The 22101-nt window shown below is 26.6% G+C and overlaps 1 protein-coding gene across 2 annotated transcripts in view; it reads right to left on the bottom strand.

Moving 5' to 3' along the window:
- The window catches only part of LOC111690181 (protein spaetzle), a 21463-nt gene extending 2755 nt beyond the window's left edge, over nucleotides 1-18708 (bottom strand). The window contains exons 1-4 of one of the 2 annotated variants that reach the window (XM_023452621.2): nucleotides 17726-18708; nucleotides 1042-1359; nucleotides 696-930; nucleotides 528-595 (exon numbers count right to left, since the gene is read on the bottom strand). In XM_023452621.2, the coding sequence (XP_023308389.2) occupies nucleotides 528-595; nucleotides 696-930; nucleotides 1042-1359; nucleotides 17726-17782 (678 nt within the window). In that variant the 5' untranslated portion in view covers nucleotides 17783-18708. The remainder of the gene's footprint in view (nucleotides 1-527; nucleotides 596-695; nucleotides 931-1041; nucleotides 1360-17725) is intronic. The other variant, XM_023452622.2, reaches the window with a different exon arrangement.
- Between the last annotated feature and the right edge of the window lie 3393 nt (nucleotides 18709-22101).

Here is a 22101-nt window from a genome sequence, read left to right as displayed (position 1 = left end):
AAAAAAAATAGATTTTACCGACGCCCATCCCACAGATACAAAAATCGCACACCAATAAGTTTGACTATAAAGTAGGCCATAAAAAAATTCATAAATTGTCGGCCTCATTATAAAAAAATTAATCTTCGGTACATGGACAAAATTAAAAATACCAAACACCATTAGCTATTTTTTATACATAAGCAAAATATCTAAAATAATAATATTTCTAAAACTTATTGTATTAAACATAATTTATAAAACTTATTATATGTTAAAGCAGTAAATTACAATAGAAGAACTCACAATCGGCGCAGTTGTATTGTATTGTTGTATCGTAATTTTGTTATTTTTTATTTTGAAAACAAACTTAAATGTAAAACATTATAACATACAATAATACAACGCTACGACGCCGATTGTGATTTGGACAAATAGCTGTTAGAATATACATATGTACAAATAAATTAACACTAGCTTAAATATTTATACTAAAACATTAAGAAAACATAAAAAATTCCATTTAACAAGCATAAAAATAAACTTACTTTCGTCAAAGGAAGTCCACCGGGAAAATGAGTTTGAAATCTATTTTCGAAACTTTCATTACTATGCGCTGTAATTGTTATTTTTTTCTTAGTTTTAATAATTTTGTTTATACTCCAAATGCGAAAAAAAACATCAACAAGATTTTCCATTTCATTGACAATACTTACAGCTACTATTCTGATTAACAGTAGTATTATGATTTGTGTTATTCTTCTCCTCTTTTGGTACATAATCTTCATTATAGACAAGACTCAATTTTCCATTTGGACTTCTTTGAACCTTAAAGAACTCCTTATCGCTAGATGAGGCTGATGATTGTGGTGTATATGGATCGGGTTGATCGCCAATCATTTGATCAGCATATGAATTAAAATGAGTTTGATTGACAAATGGTGCTGTATTCTATAAAAATTAAATACATATTTATGTATAAATTCTAATACTTGACACTAGCATGCATTTGTATTCGAATAGTTTCTTGAAACCCTTTAAAAGGGACTAACTAAGACTTACTTTAAATAAATATAAACCAGGTCCAAAATTTGTCGTAAATACACTACGTATATTTTTATCGACTATAGAATCTGTGCTGGAATGCTGCTGTTCATTATTATGTGTGGGGTTGTAGCCATGTCCAACTGGCGGTGAGGCGGCGAATTGTTCATGACTTCGATAGCTGGCATGATTATCTTTATGGGAGGGCGGTTTTCTAAATCGACTCCCTAACGGTCCAACTGCATCTCCCAGATATTGTGGATTATGTTCATTAGACTCTATATAGGGTGCTCGATCACGTCTTTCATTATAAATTTGACTACTGGGACAGACTATCTAAAAGTAGTATTTTATAGGTGGGTCAATATAAAAAAATTAAGTTTCTACTTTGCGTAAGGTTATTCATTTATTTTTTTTTCTTGATTTTGTTAATACTTTGTTTATGTTAAATATAATAAGTATATAATAAGTATCGGAACTATATATTCCGAACTTTATGAACTTGATTTTTTGATATACTTAATTGTTAACTATTTGTTAAACGAAATGTCAAACTTTTTCGACTACTTATACAATATTTTGGTTATCGGAACTATATATTCCGAACTTTATGAACTTGATTTTTTATATACTTAATTGTAAATTATTTCTTAAATGAAATGTCAAACTTTTTCGACTACTTATACAATATTTTGGTACAAAAAGAAGTTCTTGTATAAAAGCTTTTTTGTCTTGTAATGTCACATTCAAAAATTCAGTACGAGAATTATACTATATTCTCAAGAAGCAAATGCTAACAGCTTTAATAAATATAACTCGAATCCAATTACTAAACCTAATATACAAGAGATTTAATAAAGTAAAAAAAAATAATATTATACGTTGCTACAGTGTTTTGCAGTTTTACTGGTATTTTTGTTTTTACACCCTACACCATTTCAGTGAGAAGTGTAATATGCTGTTTATGGAAGTAAGAAATTTTGGATCGGAGTTATTACTAAATTTTCCTCATTTATTAAGTGTTTACCAAATTTTTATGAATCGATGCTTTTGTTATTATCGAAAGAAGTAAATTCATTTGATCGACCCTCAGAAAATTTGATAACAAGATTTTGGTTTATATTGAACTCGTTGTATTCATATTTTTAAGATATAAATGAGTTGTAAAGTAATTTTCTAAAGAGGAATTTATACGCGGGTTAGAGTCAAATATTGACCGATCCTCACAGATTTTAGAAGAGAGATTTTAGTTCTTACAAAACTTGTTTATGTCGAATTTCATCTCTGAACGCTCATTTCTGAGGCAGTACTAAGTATTAATGTAATATGAGGCTAGGGTCAATAATGAGGGATAGGGTCAATGAGGGACCGATCATCATAAAATTTGGAGAAGGGATTTACGTACTTATTTATAAAGAATTACATTATTATACGTATTTATAAACCATATATCACTGTTAAAACAGTTTTTCGGCCGGGCCACTCTATGGGTGCCATGCGAAAACATGGACCAAACAAAGCTTATCAATGGAGAACATTTTTGCAAAAATTTAACTGTCTGGCTTCTCCCGTGTGGTCCATACCGTGATTTTTACAAACAGATGTACGGACATGGCTCAGAATCTAATAAGGATCCCGAATATATATTTTATAGGTCTTAGGCGACTATCTCGACGTGTTACTGACGGTGTGATAAGTCAATATACACTCTATCTTTTTTTAAGACTTCTAAATCACCTCGTATGGGCTCTACTGTGATTTCGAAAGAAAGATCGTTGTAGGGCATCACATGATCCCACACAGCCTACATTAATAAGTTTTTTTTAATATTTTTTTTGTATTCCCCTTTTGGTAACAGATGCTAAACAAACAATAACAACAAAATCAATAACTAAAATTTGGACAGATGTTTTTTTTTTTGTAGTTGTTTTATTCACATTTTCTCAATAATATGTTTTGTTTTAAACACAAAAATAAGAAAAAAAAAAAACAAACAAAAACAACAACAAATATCACAACAGTAACTCGATAATGATGAGGAGAATGTTAAAAGAATTAAGAAAAAAACAATTAAAACAATAACAAACAGCAGCCAGATATTCAATATTCATCCCAAAACAAGTTTTATTTAAAATATTTTTATGGCTTAAATCAAGAAGAAGCTGGTTGTTATTAAGTTAAGAAATTAATAAATGTACTATATTTAGTATAAATTTATAGGCTAGTAAGTATAGAGTGGTAGAAACTTTTTTGTGTAAAATCCAGTCACTACCACAAAGTGACCTAGATTTTTGTTGTATATTCGGAAACTATTTTTTTTTCATTTCAATTAATTTATAATGTTTTGGTCGATTTTAAAACAATACTCAGAAAATTGTTGTTTCTCTTCTTTTGGGTGCATATACATGTAAGCAATAAAATCTTACAATAAAACGTAATGAGTTAAAAAGCTAAAAAAAGACGCTCCTTACTACATATTTTTAAGCATTTTAACTCATTATTTTAACACTGTGCTGTCATTAAAGGCAAGTGCTTAACAAGCACGTTAAAAAAAACTACTTATATAAGTGCTTGCAAATAAGGAGTTAGAAAGTTGTTTTGTTTAGAAAACAAAAACGTTTTTGCTTACAATACGATCCTGAGCACCTTGTTTGTTTATTCGATGTCTTACAAATTACTAACGTAAGTCATTATAAGAATACTTAAATGTAATGTAGGCGGTAAGTGAAAGTCATTGAAAAGTTATTGGTTATGTAAGTACAAATCAATGAACAGTGTTTGCTGAGTACATATTGATATTATCACTACTTTTGTTACACAAATGTGGAGTTATTTTTGGAGTTTAAGGCGTTCTTGCCAAGTCGGTCTCAAGTGTAGGTAGCTAAAAGACCAAGTTCCTCTTCAGAAAATGACAATATTTTAAAAAGAAGCAAAAAATCGCATAGAACATGTCTATAATAAAAAAAAGTTTTATTAAGTAAGGAAGTGGTAGTTAGTAAGTTATGCAAGTAAAAGCTATCAAGAGTTTTTGCCGGGTACATATTGATATTATCATTACGTTTGTTATACCAAGTCTGACTGAAATCACAGTAGGGCTTAAGTGTGGATAGCTAGTTCTTCTTCAGAATATTACAGAAAAATTCAAATAGAAGTCCATCATAAACAAGTTTACCAGATTTCATCAGAACCGGTTCATGATAAACTCTATCCCCATAGATCGTTACCCCCATGAATCCTTTAAAACGATAATATTTATATTGATTTTCATATTCCGTTTGTAACACATCAAGATGTTGGTCTAAGACCCATAGTATTTGTGAATATTATGGATCCTTATTATCCTGTCTATCTGTCTGCTTGTTGAAATCACGATAAAAAGCTAAAATTTAGAACAAATATTTTTGCAGTTCGTTTGGAATTGGAAATGTAGAATCCCTTCCAAAAAATAAATTTAATATCCATAAACTACTATTATAGGAACTGAAATATCTCTGCGATATTTTACGAGGATTAGGCTGTAGTTAACCTTACATGCCGATATAAGATCCATCTGAAAAATACATTAAAACTGATAACATGCCAATTGAAATCAACAAGTTTTATATAAAATAAATTTTATCTGTCAAATTAATTGAGAATCCGTTCATTATTGATCCTACCCTGAAAAAAATTAGCTCATAGTGAAAATATAATCTTTAAAAATAAATTTAAAAAACTTAAATAATTTGATCAAAATATTGCTTCAATACTATTAAGACAATAGCCATTCATCAGAATTATAAATTGTTCTTTTTTATTTTTAATCTAAAATTAAGTTATTAAACCCAAACATGCCCTTAATATAATAAATTATGAATGCTTTTTAAAACATATGTTTTTAGACAATAATTAAACAATAAAGATTATTTTTTTTATTAAAAATAAATGTGAGCTAATTAAGTATTATTTAATTATTTATTATACAAATAAGTTAATTTGCATACTTATAAGTTTTTATATAGATTTTTTTATTATTTCCTAGTTATTAAAAAAAACATATTTTTCGAGCAATTCCATTTGAAATAAAACACTTTTTTAAACAACTAATTTAATTTTAAAAAAGATTTAAATTAAGAAATAAGAATTAATAGCAAAAATTTTTTCAGTAAAACAGTAAACACGCACATGTATTTGCGCCTTATGATCTTTCACTAAATAAAAAAATGTTGTATTAAACATTCAAATGTTTGGCAGCATAATATGATTAAGTAAATTTATGAACTGTATGTATTAATTAATAAATAATTATGTTTTTATTTGTCTGGCATTCTGGCTTTGGTTTCAGTTTCGGTTAATGACGTTTTTATCATCATTTAAAAACAAAAACTCAACAGTTAGAACAACACGCGCCAATTTTTGTTTATTTGAATAAAAAATTTTTTTGTTGTACTTTCTTTGGAAAAAATTAATCATTGCTTGATTTAATTGTAGTACGAATTTTGTTTTTATATTTTATTTGACATTTAAATAAGACAATTAAATTTTTTTCGTATAAATGTTTTGTAATGTTCAGTCTTTTGTGTTTAGAATAATGAACAAAAATGGAATAAATAATCGGCTCATGTTGTAAACAGATTAACAGGTTTTTAGTCGAAACTTGTGAAAAATCATTGCAGTAGCTTAAAAATTTGTCAAATTTTTGAATTTTTTTAATTTTTAATTTTTTTTTTTTAAATTTTTGTTCCTAATAACAGTTCCTAAAATTTGAAATAAACAACATTTTGTTACTGTCATTAACAGTCTTATGACCACGCAATGGTCCATGAGACTGATATTTAAAAATCGTGTTTTTATTGCAAATAAGAATTGACGTTAGTATGATTTCATCACTTAATGTAAACTTCATTTTAGGATATTCAGAAGATGATCCCACCATCAACAAATTCGTGTACCTATATTGATTTTGTAATTTCGATAAAAGAAATTCCATAAAAGTATTGATATTGTGAATCATAACTAAATTTTAAGACATGTGCTTCCGTCTGTCTGTGTAGTTACTACAACTATACTACGTTCACTGTAACAATACATTGTTATCAAAACATTTAATGAGATTTAAACAATATTTTAATTACTGTAAATATTTTCATGTTTATCGCAATTATAAATTTGAGTATGATTCCTTGGAACAGGATTCTTTTTACAACAACTTAATAATGATAACAATGAAAATACAATCATATACAATAATATGTATTATGATTAATAAAAAAAATATTATGATGAAATACTTCAACTGTATTTAATCACAATATGACATTTTAAATTTGTCTCAACAACCATAATATGTTTAGATTACAATCATAATTTTAACCATAGTATCCTCAACTATGTTTTTTCTCTGCATGTAAGGGTTATAATTCTCTGTATATAAGAGTTATAAGTATGTTACTTAAGCAGCAATCGTAATAAAATCTTGGACAAGTTAGTTTTATGTACCCAGAAATCATATTATAATGTACGGCTGACATCGGACTATAAGTAATATAAACCATAACGCTCAATAGAGCCAAAAATCTCTCTTTCAAATTTGATGAGGATCGCTTACTTATTGACCCAATCCCAATGTATGTTCAGCTTCAGATAATAACTTCATGGTTCATATATGGCTTAAAATTAAAAGTATATGGTTCGGCAAAAGAAAGTTTAATAGCGACCAAAATATCTCGATAAAAATTTACTCTAAATATAAGGTCACCTTAAAAATATCTAGACCTATATCGGACCTATTGTATTTTCCTTTGACAGTGTCTCTAATGGGAATTAAGACCACGTATCAGTGTTGTTTCAAAAACTACAGGGTTTGGATACAAACATTTATTAGTTTGAAATTAAATAAACATTTGTATAGTACACACATATGTACATGCACCCATCCATACATATACATATATATGTATATTCATTTATTTATTTATGTATACCAACATCCATACAAATATTAAACTACCATGACTTATGATTAAGTTTTGCCGGCAAATGTTGAACTCTCCAAGTAGCAAAAATAAATATAAAGAAATAAAAAATATTAAAATAAATAAAAATAAATAAAATACTAACCACAAAATATGTAATTTAACGCATGAATTAAATAAAAAAAGTACGATGACTTAAGAAAAAAAATATGACAAAAAATACTACTTAAATACATTTAGTATTAAATATATCACGATAATAATATTAAAAAAATCTTTGTTGACAAGGCACCCTATAACCTTTCATTAGATATGAAATAACTTCGTTTGAGAAATGTTTCATAAATCCATCTTGTGCAGTACTCAAACAGAAACTATTTGAGGTACATTAGTCCAAATTTAAATTGGCTACTCTAACTACATTGAGCACATTATTATACTCTAGCTGATCTATTGTTAGATCTAAAATGAAATTAATAATATTTACTTCACTATATAATATGTTTCAAAATTAGCTAAACTAATTTTTTTAAATATACATATATAAATATTATGTATATATATATAACTTAATGTTGAATCAAACCCCTAGCATTTCCTAACACTGACAACAGTAGTGTGCCGGCAAACGCATTTAAATATCAATTTTTGTGGTTGATTTTGCATTCGATTTGCGTACATTAACGGCCAAAATAAAAGCAGGAAAGCACGAAATTTTTTTCTAAATAAAAGCACACTACCAAAATAACAATACAAATAAACATTTTATGAAAAATTGGTTTCAATTTTTATATATATAGAAATATATATTAAAATTTTTTTATATATCTTTAAACCCCACACTAATGCAAAAGTAAAAAATCACGTTTTAAAAAATGTTTATGGCTAAAAAATTAATAAAAATTATAAAAATAAACTGAATAAAAAAAACCTATAAAAATTTAAAGCTTAAACTAAACACTTTAAGATTCCTATCAATTAGTGTAGGGAAAACAAATCTTGAGTTAAATTTATACCAAGCAAAAACATACATTGAAAAATAAGGGATTAAAATTATAAAATTTACTTAAGCAATTGCATTCTAATTTATTATTTTAATACGGTGATGACACTGCACACCGCTATATGTAGGGAGTTAGGTAAGTACTTACTACAACCGTCTGTAAATAAGGAGTTAAGTAATTAGTCTACAGTATCTGCTATTAGTTTTAATAAAAAAAACTACATTCGAAATCAAAATCTCAAGGTTAAAAGTAAGTACTTACGTACATATGTATAAAGCTATTACTAGACTCCTAGTCATTGAAAAGTAAGTTCTTGATTAAACACAACTCTGAACCATGTTTTTGCTGGGAACAACCTATTGAAATAATATTTAAATTTTAATACATTCTTGAAATTACAACAAGTTTTGCAAAAAACTAGGAAAAATCCCCTTTTTTATTTTACAACAATTTTATTTATATTTTTTTAACTTATTATTAACAACCTTAAAGTTCTCATATGAATTTATTAAAGTTAATTATTTAAGTATAATTTTTGTTGTCTAGTATGCATAAGTATGACAGACTGGCGCATGGTTTAAGTTAGATTTTTATACCACCACGCCGTCATATTAAAATTTATTTTTTCAAAACGTTAGAGTTATTGCAAAAAAAAAATGGTTTTTTATCTAAGTTTACTAAATAGAAAGAAAAATCCCTGAAATTTTGTAAAAGAAAATATATTAATATTTAAATTAAATCTATAATTACTTCCCCCACCTTATTTAATTTATGGTCCTATAAAAATTTGTTTTAATTATCTAATATGCTTTATAAAAAATTGGTACTTTTTTAAGTATTTAAATACTTAATTGTTTAATTGCTTAAGTTGATTAAACAATAAATTTGTTAAAAATAGTAAAGGGTTTTAGACATTAGTTGATACTTTTAGCATTTCCAAATTAACAACAAAAAAAGAAAAATAATAAAAACAATAAGTTTCTACACTGAAAATAATCCATGCTCAACTTTACGAAAAAAAAAATTTCGTAACTTCTATTTTCGTAATATTCACAAAAATTTTGTGAAACCTTTCGAAATATTTTTGTCTTAAATTTTAGCGAAATTAAACATATTGATATTTATTATATTATGATTAAATAAAACTACAACATTTTTATAAGATTTAAGAAAAAATATTATTCTCGAATTATTTTCATACAAAAAAAATTAAAAATTCGTGTGGAGAATAATTTTGAACTAAAATTAGAAAATTTATTTTAAAATGAACAAAAATATTTGATTATAATAATATTTCGTAAATTTTACCATATTTATTCAAAATTTTTTTTTCCCTTTATGTAAATTAATTTTTTCAAGAATATTTTGCATTATACTAAAATATTTCGTACAATTTCGTATATATTACGAAAGAATTTCGTGTTGCGAAACAACAAACGATTCGTACAATGTACGACATTTTTCGTATATATTAGGCATGGATTTTGTTTCAGTGTATATATTAGCTGAATTTTATTCTTCTTATTTTATTCAAACTTTCTAATAATCAAGGGCTATTATACGCTTGGATATGTTTAATTACACAGGCTGGCAAAATTAAAAAAATAAAATGAAAACCCTGGACTAAGTCAGACGTTCCTGAAGGATTGTTCCATGCTGAATCCAAATATAATACAGATTTTCTCTATTACATTTACAAATCGAGATACCGTGTTTTGAAATTTGAAAAAAAAACTTTTTTGAGACGTTATAACAACGCCAAGACAATTTTTATTTTATTATCTGTTGTTGACACCTAAAAGTTCTTTCTTCGAGATATATTTACTTAAATCTACACTAAATACTATTGTGTGGAGATTACAATTCTTTATAAATATTGTTTATAATAAGCAAAAATAATGGATCTACTTCTATCAAAAAAATTTTCTATTGACTTCAAATTACTTTCTGATTCGACGTAACAATGTCTGTCCTTCCGTCAACGGCTGATATCTAAAAAACTACAGCAGATTACTAAATTGTGGAAATTTCGAATAAATAAGTTTCTTTTGTAAAATATAGCCAAATGTACGACAAATGTATACAGTTTTTGTCCAGATATGTCAGATATTAGGCCTGTATTTTAAAGACGACAGAATGGACTCTTCCATGGCATACAACATTTAATAAATAATGTTGTCTGTTAACGCAGCTATGACTTCCATGTATATTCATTAACAGATTTTTGTTGGCTTCATTTTGTTGGACTAAGTTATTTATGCATTGTGAGCTTAAATATAAACTTTGATATATGATTTTAAATAACGTGACAACTAACGTACATAGATTGTATTTAATGTCTATTTATAAATTTATAAACATCATTATTTAGATAAATTATTTAAATAGCAATTTGTTGCAACAGCTGTTCTTAAATATGAAATATTTCAAGTAGTTGTTTTAAGATTAAAATGTAAACATATTTGGCTAGGGAATAATGATTACATAACGCAATTCATTACATAGTCTATTGCTATTACTTGCAATATGTAACTAAGCAATAATTAATTACAATTATTTGTAATTATAATATAAGGATCACTACTTGAAAACAACAATAGAAATTATTAAATTATAAAAAAAATTCAAACTTTCTTCTTGATGATCTGATTAAATTTATCAATATATTAATTTGTTAAACACAATAGTATGGTTGTGAATACGGAATTAACATTGCAATGAGTTTAATCAACTTTTTTCTAAAATTAAAAAATACTATTAAACGTATCTGATAAAACAAAAATTCTCACTGACTCTTGCATGACTATAAATGACATGTTAACTAGTATACATCATATGTATGTATGGATGTGTATAAATAACATTTTAAATTTATAAACTAAATGTATATGTGGGAAATTTCTATCAAATAAATAAATCATAATAGTACTAATAGAATTATTTGAAGTGAATCATTATAGAAATAAAATAATTAAATTATAGAAAATATTGCAATAAATAAAGATTTTGAAGATATTATTTAACATGAAAAACTTGAAAGTATTAAGGAAAATTTTTGAAAATAAAAATTAAAGGGCAAAAATAATAAAGGTATTCGTTTTAGATAGTTATTTTAGAAAATTTCATTTGATTTTTTTCCGACTTTAACTCCATACTGACAGCCGTTTCGTAATATTTCAAAGAGTATGTAAAAATTCGAATTTAATATGATTTTAAAATTTGTAGTTGGCTTAAAGTTTTAACATGAACTGCAAAAAATGTTCTGTGACGAACACGAAAATCCCAGCTTATCATTTTAGAGATTTTTAATTATAATGATTGGGAAACACTATTATTTTTTTTAAACCCGTATTACGTCGTAGTTACGTATTAAAATTTTCATTTACAAGGATGCACGTGATGTTAAATTTTGTAATCATATGTGATTATTGTTAATGTGTATTAGGAGGGACTTAAATAAATTTGTACAAGTTTTGTTTTTAAAATTTTTTGGAAATAATTAAAATTAACAAACTATCACTAACTAACTAGCTAACTAACTAGGTTAGGTGTTCAGGCTGCAAAGACGCACACTTGGGTCCTATTGGTCTCTTTGTGATAAATGAAGATAATAGAAGATAAAAGAAAAAGAGTAGGAGTTTTAGGACCGAGAAGAGGTAGGGAGTAGGTATAAAATGAAATGCTTCCTTGTGCTGATGCAAGTTGGCTCATTACGCTATCTTGTCTGAGAAAGTTCATAAAATTTTCTTTCTATTAGGTTTTTGCAAACTTTTAGCGGTATTCCGCAAAAGATGTCTATGTCCCTATCGGACATTGATGCTCTTATTTTCGCTAGCTAACTAACTAACTTACTAACTAACCAACTAACCAACTAACTAACTAACTAACCAACTAACCAACTACCTACCTAACTAACTAACTAACTAACTAACTAACTAACTAACTAACTAACTAACTAACTAACTAACTAACTAACTAACTAACTAAATAACTAACTAACTAACTAACTAACTAACTAACTAACTAACTAACTAACTAACTAACTAACTAACTAACTAACTAACTAACCAACCAACCAACCAACTAACAAACTAACTATCTAACTAACTTACTTACTTACTTACTTACTTACTAACTAACTAACTAACTAACTAACTAACTAACTAACTAACTAACTAACTAACTAACTAACTAACTAACTAACTAACTAACTAACTAACTAACTAACTTACTAGTTACACACGCTTTCCACTTAGTCCATATTTGATCCAAGTCCCTACAAAAATATATTTCCATTCATTCCCTCTGGTGCTTTTGAAAATATCGCTTTATGATATCAAATTAATCATTGTAATTTCCACACCTCGGTCCATAACTGATTCAAGCCATCATTAAATAATCTATTTCGAAATTCGACTTAATGTTTAATTGCAATAAACGACAAAATGATCGATCCATCAAGCAGAAATACAGAGTGTCCTTTGCAAAATTTAGAACAGGTGTCTATTTCGAAATTCGACTTAATGTTTAATTGCAATAAACGACAAAATGATCAATCCATCAAGCAGAAATAGAGAGTCTCTTTTGCAAAATTTAGAACAGGTGTTTTAATGGAGGATTAATATAATTCGGCATCACCTATCAAATAATGACACATTCAGAGCAGTTACCAAGGCAAGATTAGTAAAGTGCAATAGTGGAAACAGTTAGCGATAAAGTTGTGTTATTTATTTCTTCCAACTCAAAAATATTTCTTGTTTGGATCCGAGTATACAACTCTTACTTGTTATTGATAACAATTACTTTTGTGCATGCAAATAGTGCAGACAATTGTGGTTAAACAAGTTTTTATTTCAGTTAAATAAACATTTTCAGGTTGTTATGCAGATTTCCTAGAATTTCAGATTCATTTGAAATCGTTTAAAATTATAACAGACATGAACGTTGGGTATCATGTTTGATACTAATTTAAGAGTTTTTGTTTTCAGAAACAATTTTATTCAACGTTAAAAGTTTTTATCCATAATAAAAATATGTGAATTTCTTTGCATTTTGTAGGTCAAATCAATGCCTTGGCAGACAAAAAAAAAACGCAATTTTCTTAAAATATTTGACAGGTGTTAAAAGCCTTAAGTATTTTCAATTTACTTTTCATTTACTTTGCAAAAACTATTTTAAATGTTTGTCATATAATTAAACACTATTAAATTAAAATTTAAATTATAATTAACAGTGAAACCTAGCTATCAATGCTTTATACGTGCAATATATAAAAAATACACTAACAATCTAAGGAATTGCTCTTAAAGAGGTCGTACTGTCATAGCAAAGATATTTTTTTATTGCAATAAATTATTTACAAACAGAAATATTATAAACGTTTTGTGAATAGATGACCTCAGTGTTTTATTGCATAATTTGTTCATAATTTTTATAGACAGAAAAAAAGGCATTAATTAATTTTTAATTTTAATAATTTTACACTTATTTTTAGTCAATATTTTCCTTATGTCCTATAACATTTAAATCGTTAAATGTCTCGTTGATTAACTGATAAGTTTTTGTCTTCAAATTAACCGTTTTTAATTTATATACATAAAGTAACATTAAAAAAATATTTTATTGTTAAAAGGTTCAAATATTTTCTTATTAAAAATTACAAGTTCAATGCCAGATAACCTCAACTAAACGTTGAATTTAATTATCACCGAGAGGTGAGAAATTCAATGAAAAATATTGGCTTGAAAAGGGAAATAAAACAGAATAAAAAATGATAGTCGAACAAGTATTATGGAATTATTACCATTGAGGGTTTTAGAAACAAAATCAGTAATCTCCATTATTATTTTTCGAATTTAATAAGAAACAAGTAAGAATGTTATATTTCGCTATGTCGAATCATATATACCCAACATCAAATCGTATGTCGTAAAATTAATGCCATCCTATAAACATCAAGGTGATATTTAGAATAGGTCTTATTTCAATTATTCTGGGAGCCACAGTAATTAGAGTTATTGTAATTTTCTGAAAGGGACCTTATATGGAGGGTAGGGCGAAATACCTACGGGATGGAGTTAGGATCAAATATGAACCAAACCATATAGAATTTGGTAGCTCGATTCAGTTTTATATATATCTTGTGTATTTTAAATTTCATCGCTGTAATCCTATTTTTAAGCTTGTAGTGATCGATAAGGTAATTTTCTGAATCGGATCTTTTTTGGAGGATATGGTCGATTGGGAAGAGAGCTTTTGGCTCGTAAAATACTTACTTTTGTCGAATTTCATTGCTATACTCGAATTGCTAAGTAAGTAATAAGAGTTAAAGCAATTTTCGAAAGAGGACCTTATATGTGGTCAATTATGGACCGATACTCATAAACTTCAATTTCGTCGCTATATTCGTACTTTTAAAACTTTTATGTCTGCTTTAACTGTATTCTTTAACCTATATTCCTCTTTTTTAATACCAAACAAACTGTTGCAATAGAATATTGGAATGAAGTACTTACTACAATAGCTTGGAAGTAATTACAAAAATCAGTCAATATAAGTCAAAAAATTTATACAGTATGTATCTTCATGAAGAAGCTTACTAATGAATTAGATAGTATTTGAATAACACATTACCAATAAGACGTTATTAAAGTACTTTTATGTAATCTGATCAATATGTGGTAGTAACTGAAAGATATGATAATAGATAAGTGGTTATAATCCATTACGAAGTTTTTGCTGGTTTATGCTGTAAAAGTAATTACAAATTTAACTAGTCATATTTGTCTTAAAAGAAATAATAGAATAGATAAATATAGTACTATTTATAACCTACACCACTACAGTGGGGAGGGTATTATACGTTTGTGCTGATGTTTGTAACATACAAAAATATTGGTCCAATACCCACCTTAAAGTATACCGATCGAATTATTTTTTGAGTCGATTAAGACAAGTCCGTACGGCCCATATTTGACCTATAATAAATACTTTGGAATTAAGGTAAAATTCAACATAAAAGTTTCTTTATGAAAAATAAAAATTTAAAAAATATGCTCATGGTGTAGGGTATTATATGATTGGCCATGACCGACTATACTTTCCTACTTGTTTTTAAAAAAAGTTTATGATAATTTGTCCATCTATACATGACAAACAATATCAAAAGTTTTCTGAACTGAGGAAGTTAAGTTTCGATCTGAATTAAAATATTTCGCTTAAGCCATATATTTTTTTGAATTTTTTTTTTCACACTATAAAACCATGTTTATATTACAAAATTTGGTTATAAAAACAGCAAAAATACAAAAAAAATTAAAATAAATGTTAATAATGTGTCATACAAACAACACCTTTACATGGTCTATCACAACTAATTAACATTTCTAGTTTTTCATTCATAAACTAATATGTATGTAAATATGTTTTTGGCCAGTTTTGAAATAATCAATCATACACAGCGAGAAAAATCTAGAAGAAAAAAAGCTTATTTAATTGGTTAAGAAAGTGTTATTCAAATGTGCGTAATACTATTAAAATGTTTTAAATTTTATAAACTACACACTCAGTTTACTCTGACTGATTATAATAATTATTATTTATACAAATTAAAAAATATTTTTTATTTGTTTGCATTTTTCTATATTCTCTTAATAGTTTAATTTAAACAATATAAACAAATGTTTTGTTTTTTAAATTCGTAAAACTAAGTATTATTATTTTCAATCCCATTAAAGAATAACATAACATTTAATGGCTGAATAAATATATTTTTAAATTAAATTAATTTGTTAGGAATAATAAGAGAAGAAAAGAAGGTGACAGAAATCAAGGTTAAAAAATTACATACTTATTCAATTTGAATGTAAATATTTTAATTAAATTTTCACTTTTTTTCTCAAATATACATATTTATGCAAAAATATGTATAAAAAATCGTATAAATATAAAACAAACACCTCATAAATGCTAAATAAAATTGTCAATGGTTTATTGTAGGAATTTTGTAATAAATCTAAAATAAACAAGTAGGAAAGTTTATTCGGGCATGGCCGATCATATGACCCCTCCACTATGAATATATTTTTTAAAATTAATTATTTTTCATAAAAAAAAAACTTTTATATTGAATTTTAACTTAATCCCGAATAGTTAGTTATTCTGAATTGCGGTACTAATGGTTATAAGTCAATTTTGGACGTTTAAAACACTTTTAAAGAGAGGTGTGTATGGAGGCTATGGTTTGAATGGAGGATGTTTATACATGAAATCCGAGGAACAAACCTAGGTCTCTAACGGGCATGTTGAGCGCTTTTTTACTAGTACCTCAGGTGGGAATCAAACCCACCATCTACCGGAGGACATAAAACTTAGTTGTTCCGATTTTTGGAGAGATAGTAGTACATTTGAAGTAATTATGGCCCAAATAGGAAGGTCTGGTTGTATGGGGGCTAGTTAAAATAATGGACTTATTAAAACAATTTTTAATATTTCTCTACTGTGCCAAAACACGTTTGGACCTATTGAATCGATTCTGTACCTTGTGTACAAAGTTTACATGGGCATACAAGCGAAAAGACGGATGGATATGTCTTAATCAACTCAGAAAGTGATTTTTTTCTTCTTTAAAATAAATATTAAAATAATTGCTTGATGATATAGCAGAAGATAGACCTTTATTTTTAAATCGACAAACTGGATTTTCACGCAGCATGGCAGATTTAAAAAAAAGTGTTTTCGCATTTCAAAAATTATCAAAACTTGGGAGTTTTAAACTTTATGACATAATATCTGAAATTCTTGATGTAATAGATAAATTCTGAGGCCAGATTCGTATTCAGTTCAATGCTTTGAAATGTTCTCTGCTCTGAACTCTGGGTTTCAACTTTATTGAAATGTTGGCCTGTGTTATTAACAAACTTTTGTATGAATGTTTAAGCATAACATTCCTGGAGGACATACATCTAACTGTATAAACAGATTATTTGTGGAAAATTTAAGAATTCTAGTTCCTTCATTTTTTAAACAACTTATTTGTCATTTCGCTTGTAATGTGTAAGCTATGTTCGTTTATCTCCTGATTTTTCTCAAATATTCTTAGATGGTCTGGAATCATGGGTAGTGAAATTAGAACTGTATGTAGTATAAAACAAACCATAAAATACTTGGTTAATTTCAAATGAAGGTTGTATATTCATCAAGTCCGAAGAAATGCAAAAAGATCTCTTTTGGGCCTGTTGTGAACTCTTTAAACTGAGGCCTCAAGTGGGAATTAATCCTCCGATCTGCCATACTACAACACTAACCACTTACCTACCGGAGGCCTCATGAAATACTTAACAACATTTTTCTAAAATATATTGAAATTACTTTAGCATAAACCCTCGTATAAAGATTACAATGGTCCATTTAATATTCGTCTGAACAAATTAATAAAAATGATTTAATATTTCTTTGACTTTAAGAAAAAGAAGCAAACAAAAAAATCTTTTAAACAAATATTACCCAGATTGCGTTTAGCTCACAAACAATACTTGGTTTTTATTGTAAAGAAAATTCACAGTAAATAAACAAATTTAATATATAATTCCGATAATTGATTTGTGCTGTTATGTTGAGCAAATAAAAAAATCTATTAAAAAAACATTAGTACACTGTTACTTATTATTGTTATTTTATGAATTATTTATTTATGTATAATTTCTTTTTTTTTAGTATATTTTTTTAATAATTTTCAATACCTACCGGATTGAAGACAGCAATAAGTAAAAGAACTGACAAAAGTGTTAAATATTGCGCCATGTCTCTTGAATGTGGGTTTGTTTTTGACGACCGAGGAGGGGAGTATCAAGACAAACACACACAATGGTGTTACTGCTGATGATATATAGAGAGATGATATTGTTTGTCGTTTTTTTTGGCAATAATCGAAGCAATTGTTTTACTTTTTTGGTTATACTAACTCTGGCCGATTTTTGGCAGAGGTGTCTTGTCTGTTTTTGGTTTCTGGTTTAATGGAATTTTATAATATTTATTTATTTTTTTAATATATAATAGCGTGTGTGTGGTGTTAAACGATTTGCTAATCGCAGTCAACTAACTAGCAGCCATTTAAACGAAGACTGGTCGTTGATGTTTTTATTATATTTTTTTCTTTTTGTGGTTTTTGTTTGCAAATTAATTGCAATAATAATTTCTATTAATTATACAATTTATTTATATATATATATGTTATTGTAGTTTGTTATTTGTTTGTCTATTTGTGTATAATTTATTTAAATAATTTGGAATTTTTTTATGTATAATTTTTAAAAGGCACAATAACTTCTTTTGTTGCTAAAGCAGCTGTTAATTCTTTTTTGTTTAATTATATTTATCTACTTTTTCTAACATATATAACACACAAAAAAAAACCCGCTTTTCACTTTGACGTTTATACTGACGTTTTAGAAATTTCCCAAAAAACAAACAAAAAGTATAATAATAATTAAGCACTAGAATTTGTATATAATGTTAGATAAAAAAATTTTTACACAAATATATTTAGTCATCTGAAATAATGTTTTTATTACATATAAACAAATTTAATTTTTTGCTTAAATATATATATATTTGTTTAATTTACAATATTTTATTATTTGTTTATTTTATTCACCAGTTTTAACGAAAACGACAAATAATATTTTTTGTAAAAAGTCTCCGTTACGTTATGATCATTGAAGAAGTGTCTGAATGACTGACTGATAATGCGAAAATAACAAAAAATATATTTTTGTTTTGTTGACCCATCCATACAATACGTTGTTGTTCAATTACTGGACCGTTGAAGCTTTACAAAAAAAATTAAAAAAAAAGCTTAATATAACATTAAAAATGTATAAATTCTCTTAATTTTATTTTAAGTCAATTTTAAATTACTCACTGTAATTGTAAAGATGATGCCAGATAGTTGTGATATATGTATGATTTACTAAAGTGGAATTTCTCTTTATTTCTTTTAATTATTTCTAGAATTTTCTAAAATCCCGAAAAATCTATTTTTGGATATCTGTCACAGCAATTCATTCCGAAAGTTGAATTACTTGTCTTCAAAATTAATTAAAACAACAACTTTTTTTTGGAATGAAACCTCTTAAAATTTTAAATTAGGAATTTGGTTAAAAATCTTCTTTTAGGCACATATGTAGGTGGATTAGTGGTTAGAGTTCAAGTCTGTTTGATTGGAAATTGTGGGTTAAATTTTCACCAGAGACTCTTATAAAGATGCGCAAGGGAATAGGTTTATTTTTTCGGATCTTACATACACCAGCCTTTCAAAATGTAAATATGTAAATATTCCGATTCAAATTTAAAAATTCCTAAAAATTTTCTTCAAAATATAAAATCTTAAAAAAATTGTATGTTTCCAAGTCTGGCAACTTTTTTTAACTGTACAGCTTAATATTGTTTTTATTTTTTTTTTGCGATCTCTTATTAATTTCATACACTCGATCTAAAAAAACACTGCTTAATATTTAAATGTCAATACTAATAATACTTTTTTTAAACATTGCTTAAAGTAAAGCTTTTTTATTGTGGCTCTTATATTTTTTTCATCACTCTTTGTGAGTTTGTTTATTAATTTGTTTATTTCTTCTCATTTCTTAGGTGGAGGGAAAAAATATATTAATTTAACATAAATTTGGAGAATACAGAGGAAGAAATGTTTGGCATATTCGATCTTATGATACCAGTGATTTACATTGTTAACTAATTTACATACCCTTATGCATTTGACTGATTTCCAAAAAGAGAAGAGCAGAAACTAGGGAGTATTGTACACAGACGCAGAAACGATCAATCAGCTTTTAATATGATGAAAAACTGAATAATTGAACAGAAGTACATTTAATACCGCTGGACCAAAGTCAAATTAGTTATATCCGTGCATCTGTGCGTCCATGTAATTCCCTCTGAACCACTTTTAGGGAAAAATACCTCTCAAGCGTTTAAATGTAAACTTTTTTTGAAAACGTCCTTAATTCTTTTCCACCGATTGAAAAATATTGATCTCAGTACAAAATGTCCAAAAAAATTATCTGCAATCCTTATGAAAATGGGTCTCAAAAATAATATAAATGTTTGTTAGTGTTTTTCTGGTGTATTATAAGGTGTATATAAATTTCAAAATATTCTTAAATGAACCTAAACAAATCCCAAACTCCTTCCTCCCACATAAAATTATGTTTATAAATTCGTTGCTTTTAACAATTTGGTTGTAACAGTGGACAATTTTCAATCAAAAACATTTCGTTAATTCTTTACAAAAAATTCAAATGTTAAAAGGTTGGAGGGCTTTAGCCGAAAGCATGGACTTTCACCTTTATGTTTTTTTTCGAATACCACCTTACGTCTTTAGTCAGAAAGGGAGAATTTACTATGGTATTGCTATCATCTATTTATGGTTGTTATTCGGTTGCCCACAAAACACTTTTCGCTTAATAAGTGATTGATAGTGAAATCAAGTGGTATCGCAAAAACATCTCACGATCAGGAGTTATAATAAAAGTTATGTGGTAAAACAAAACTTTTATAAGAGCTATCAAATAGCTCATTTATAAAAAAAACACAAAAAATTGTATATATAAGCCCGTTTTTTTAAAACACTTTACTTAACTTTTAATCCACTTTAATAAAAGAAAAGATCATCAATGATCGTTATAAACGAACTTTACTGTTGTGTAGACTTTCAAAAAGTTAATGATATCATTGTATATTTTTAGGCAAAACATTAAAGAAAAAAAATATACTTATTCCAAAACAATGAATTAAATCCGAACATGTGTGCATTTTAATTTTGCGTGTTAAAATATTTTTTTATCTTTAAATCTGTCTACGACTTTATTACTTTTCTTTTTTATTAAAACTCAAAGCTAAAATGAATTAAATATAATTGCTTTACTTGCACACAGTATATCTATAGTAAAGATTGATAAAACTAGTATGCACTAACATATAGCACGTTTAAAAAATGTGTACTTTAAGGCTTGAAGTTGAACATTTCAAATGAAAACTCAATAATAAAAATTTAATTTTATAGTCTTCTATAGAGACTAGTTTACAGTCTAGTCTATAGTCTAGTATATAGTCTTGTCTACAATCTAGTCTAAAATCTAGTCTATACTACAGTTTTTCGACTAGTATATAGTCTAGTACATAGTCTAGTCTATAGTCTAGTCTATAGTCTAGTCTATTGTTGCAACCTTGTGTAATATTGTATAAAATTGGTTGTTAAAAACTAAATCGCTTTTTATAAAACCTCAAAATTAAACTTACAAATATTTGAATGCATTGAAGAAATATCTAACAAAATCTGCTTATAGTATTAAATAATTAGTTTATATTTGTATTATTAACATTAATATTTTATTTTCAATTGTTTGTTTTAGTTTTTTATCTCTTTAAAATGTAACACTTGTTTATTAGTTTTTTTTTTAATATGTGCGTATCTACGTATGTTTGTATGAATATAAAAATCATTATAAAAACTTTAATACCATAAGGAAATTATAAACATATAAATGTGTATTATTTCAACCATTTATGTGTATGTATTTGTGGTTTATATCCTGTCAGTAGTTTTCTGCTTTTTACTGATAAATTGTGCTTTTTTATTAGTTTACTAAACTTCCGTTTAAATACGCGTTTAAAATATGTCATTTTTGGTTAATAGTTTGTATATTTTTTATGAATAGAGTTATTACACTGAATTATTATTACAATTTTAAATTATTGTTGTTAATGGCATTGACAATGATTAAGTTTGTTTGAAGTTAATATGATTAATATATTGGCGGTATAAAAAATTAATTTTGTGGTATTGCACAACTTAAGGAAATCATAAAATAAGCTGCAACAGATTTTTATTACTTTTTGAAGTTTTATATCCATACATTTATAATGTTTTTAAATACAGAATAAATAAATAAACTTTTAAATGTAAAATTTTAATATGCATGTTGTTGATAAAGCCCTGAATTTACAGAATATGCTGTTCCAAGTACATATTATCAGTAGGTACTCAACAAATGCAGATTAATGATTATATACCCTAAGTACTTTAGATTAAAGTACACACTAGC

Source organism: Lucilia cuprina, chromosome 4 (genome assembly GCF_022045245.1).
Source record: "Lucilia cuprina isolate Lc7/37 chromosome 4, ASM2204524v1, whole genome shotgun sequence".
Taxonomy (NCBI): Eukaryota; Metazoa; Arthropoda; class Insecta; order Diptera; family Calliphoridae; genus Lucilia; species Lucilia cuprina.
Note: the sequence above shows the minus strand (reverse complement) of the source record. Positions and strands in the feature narration are given on the sequence as shown.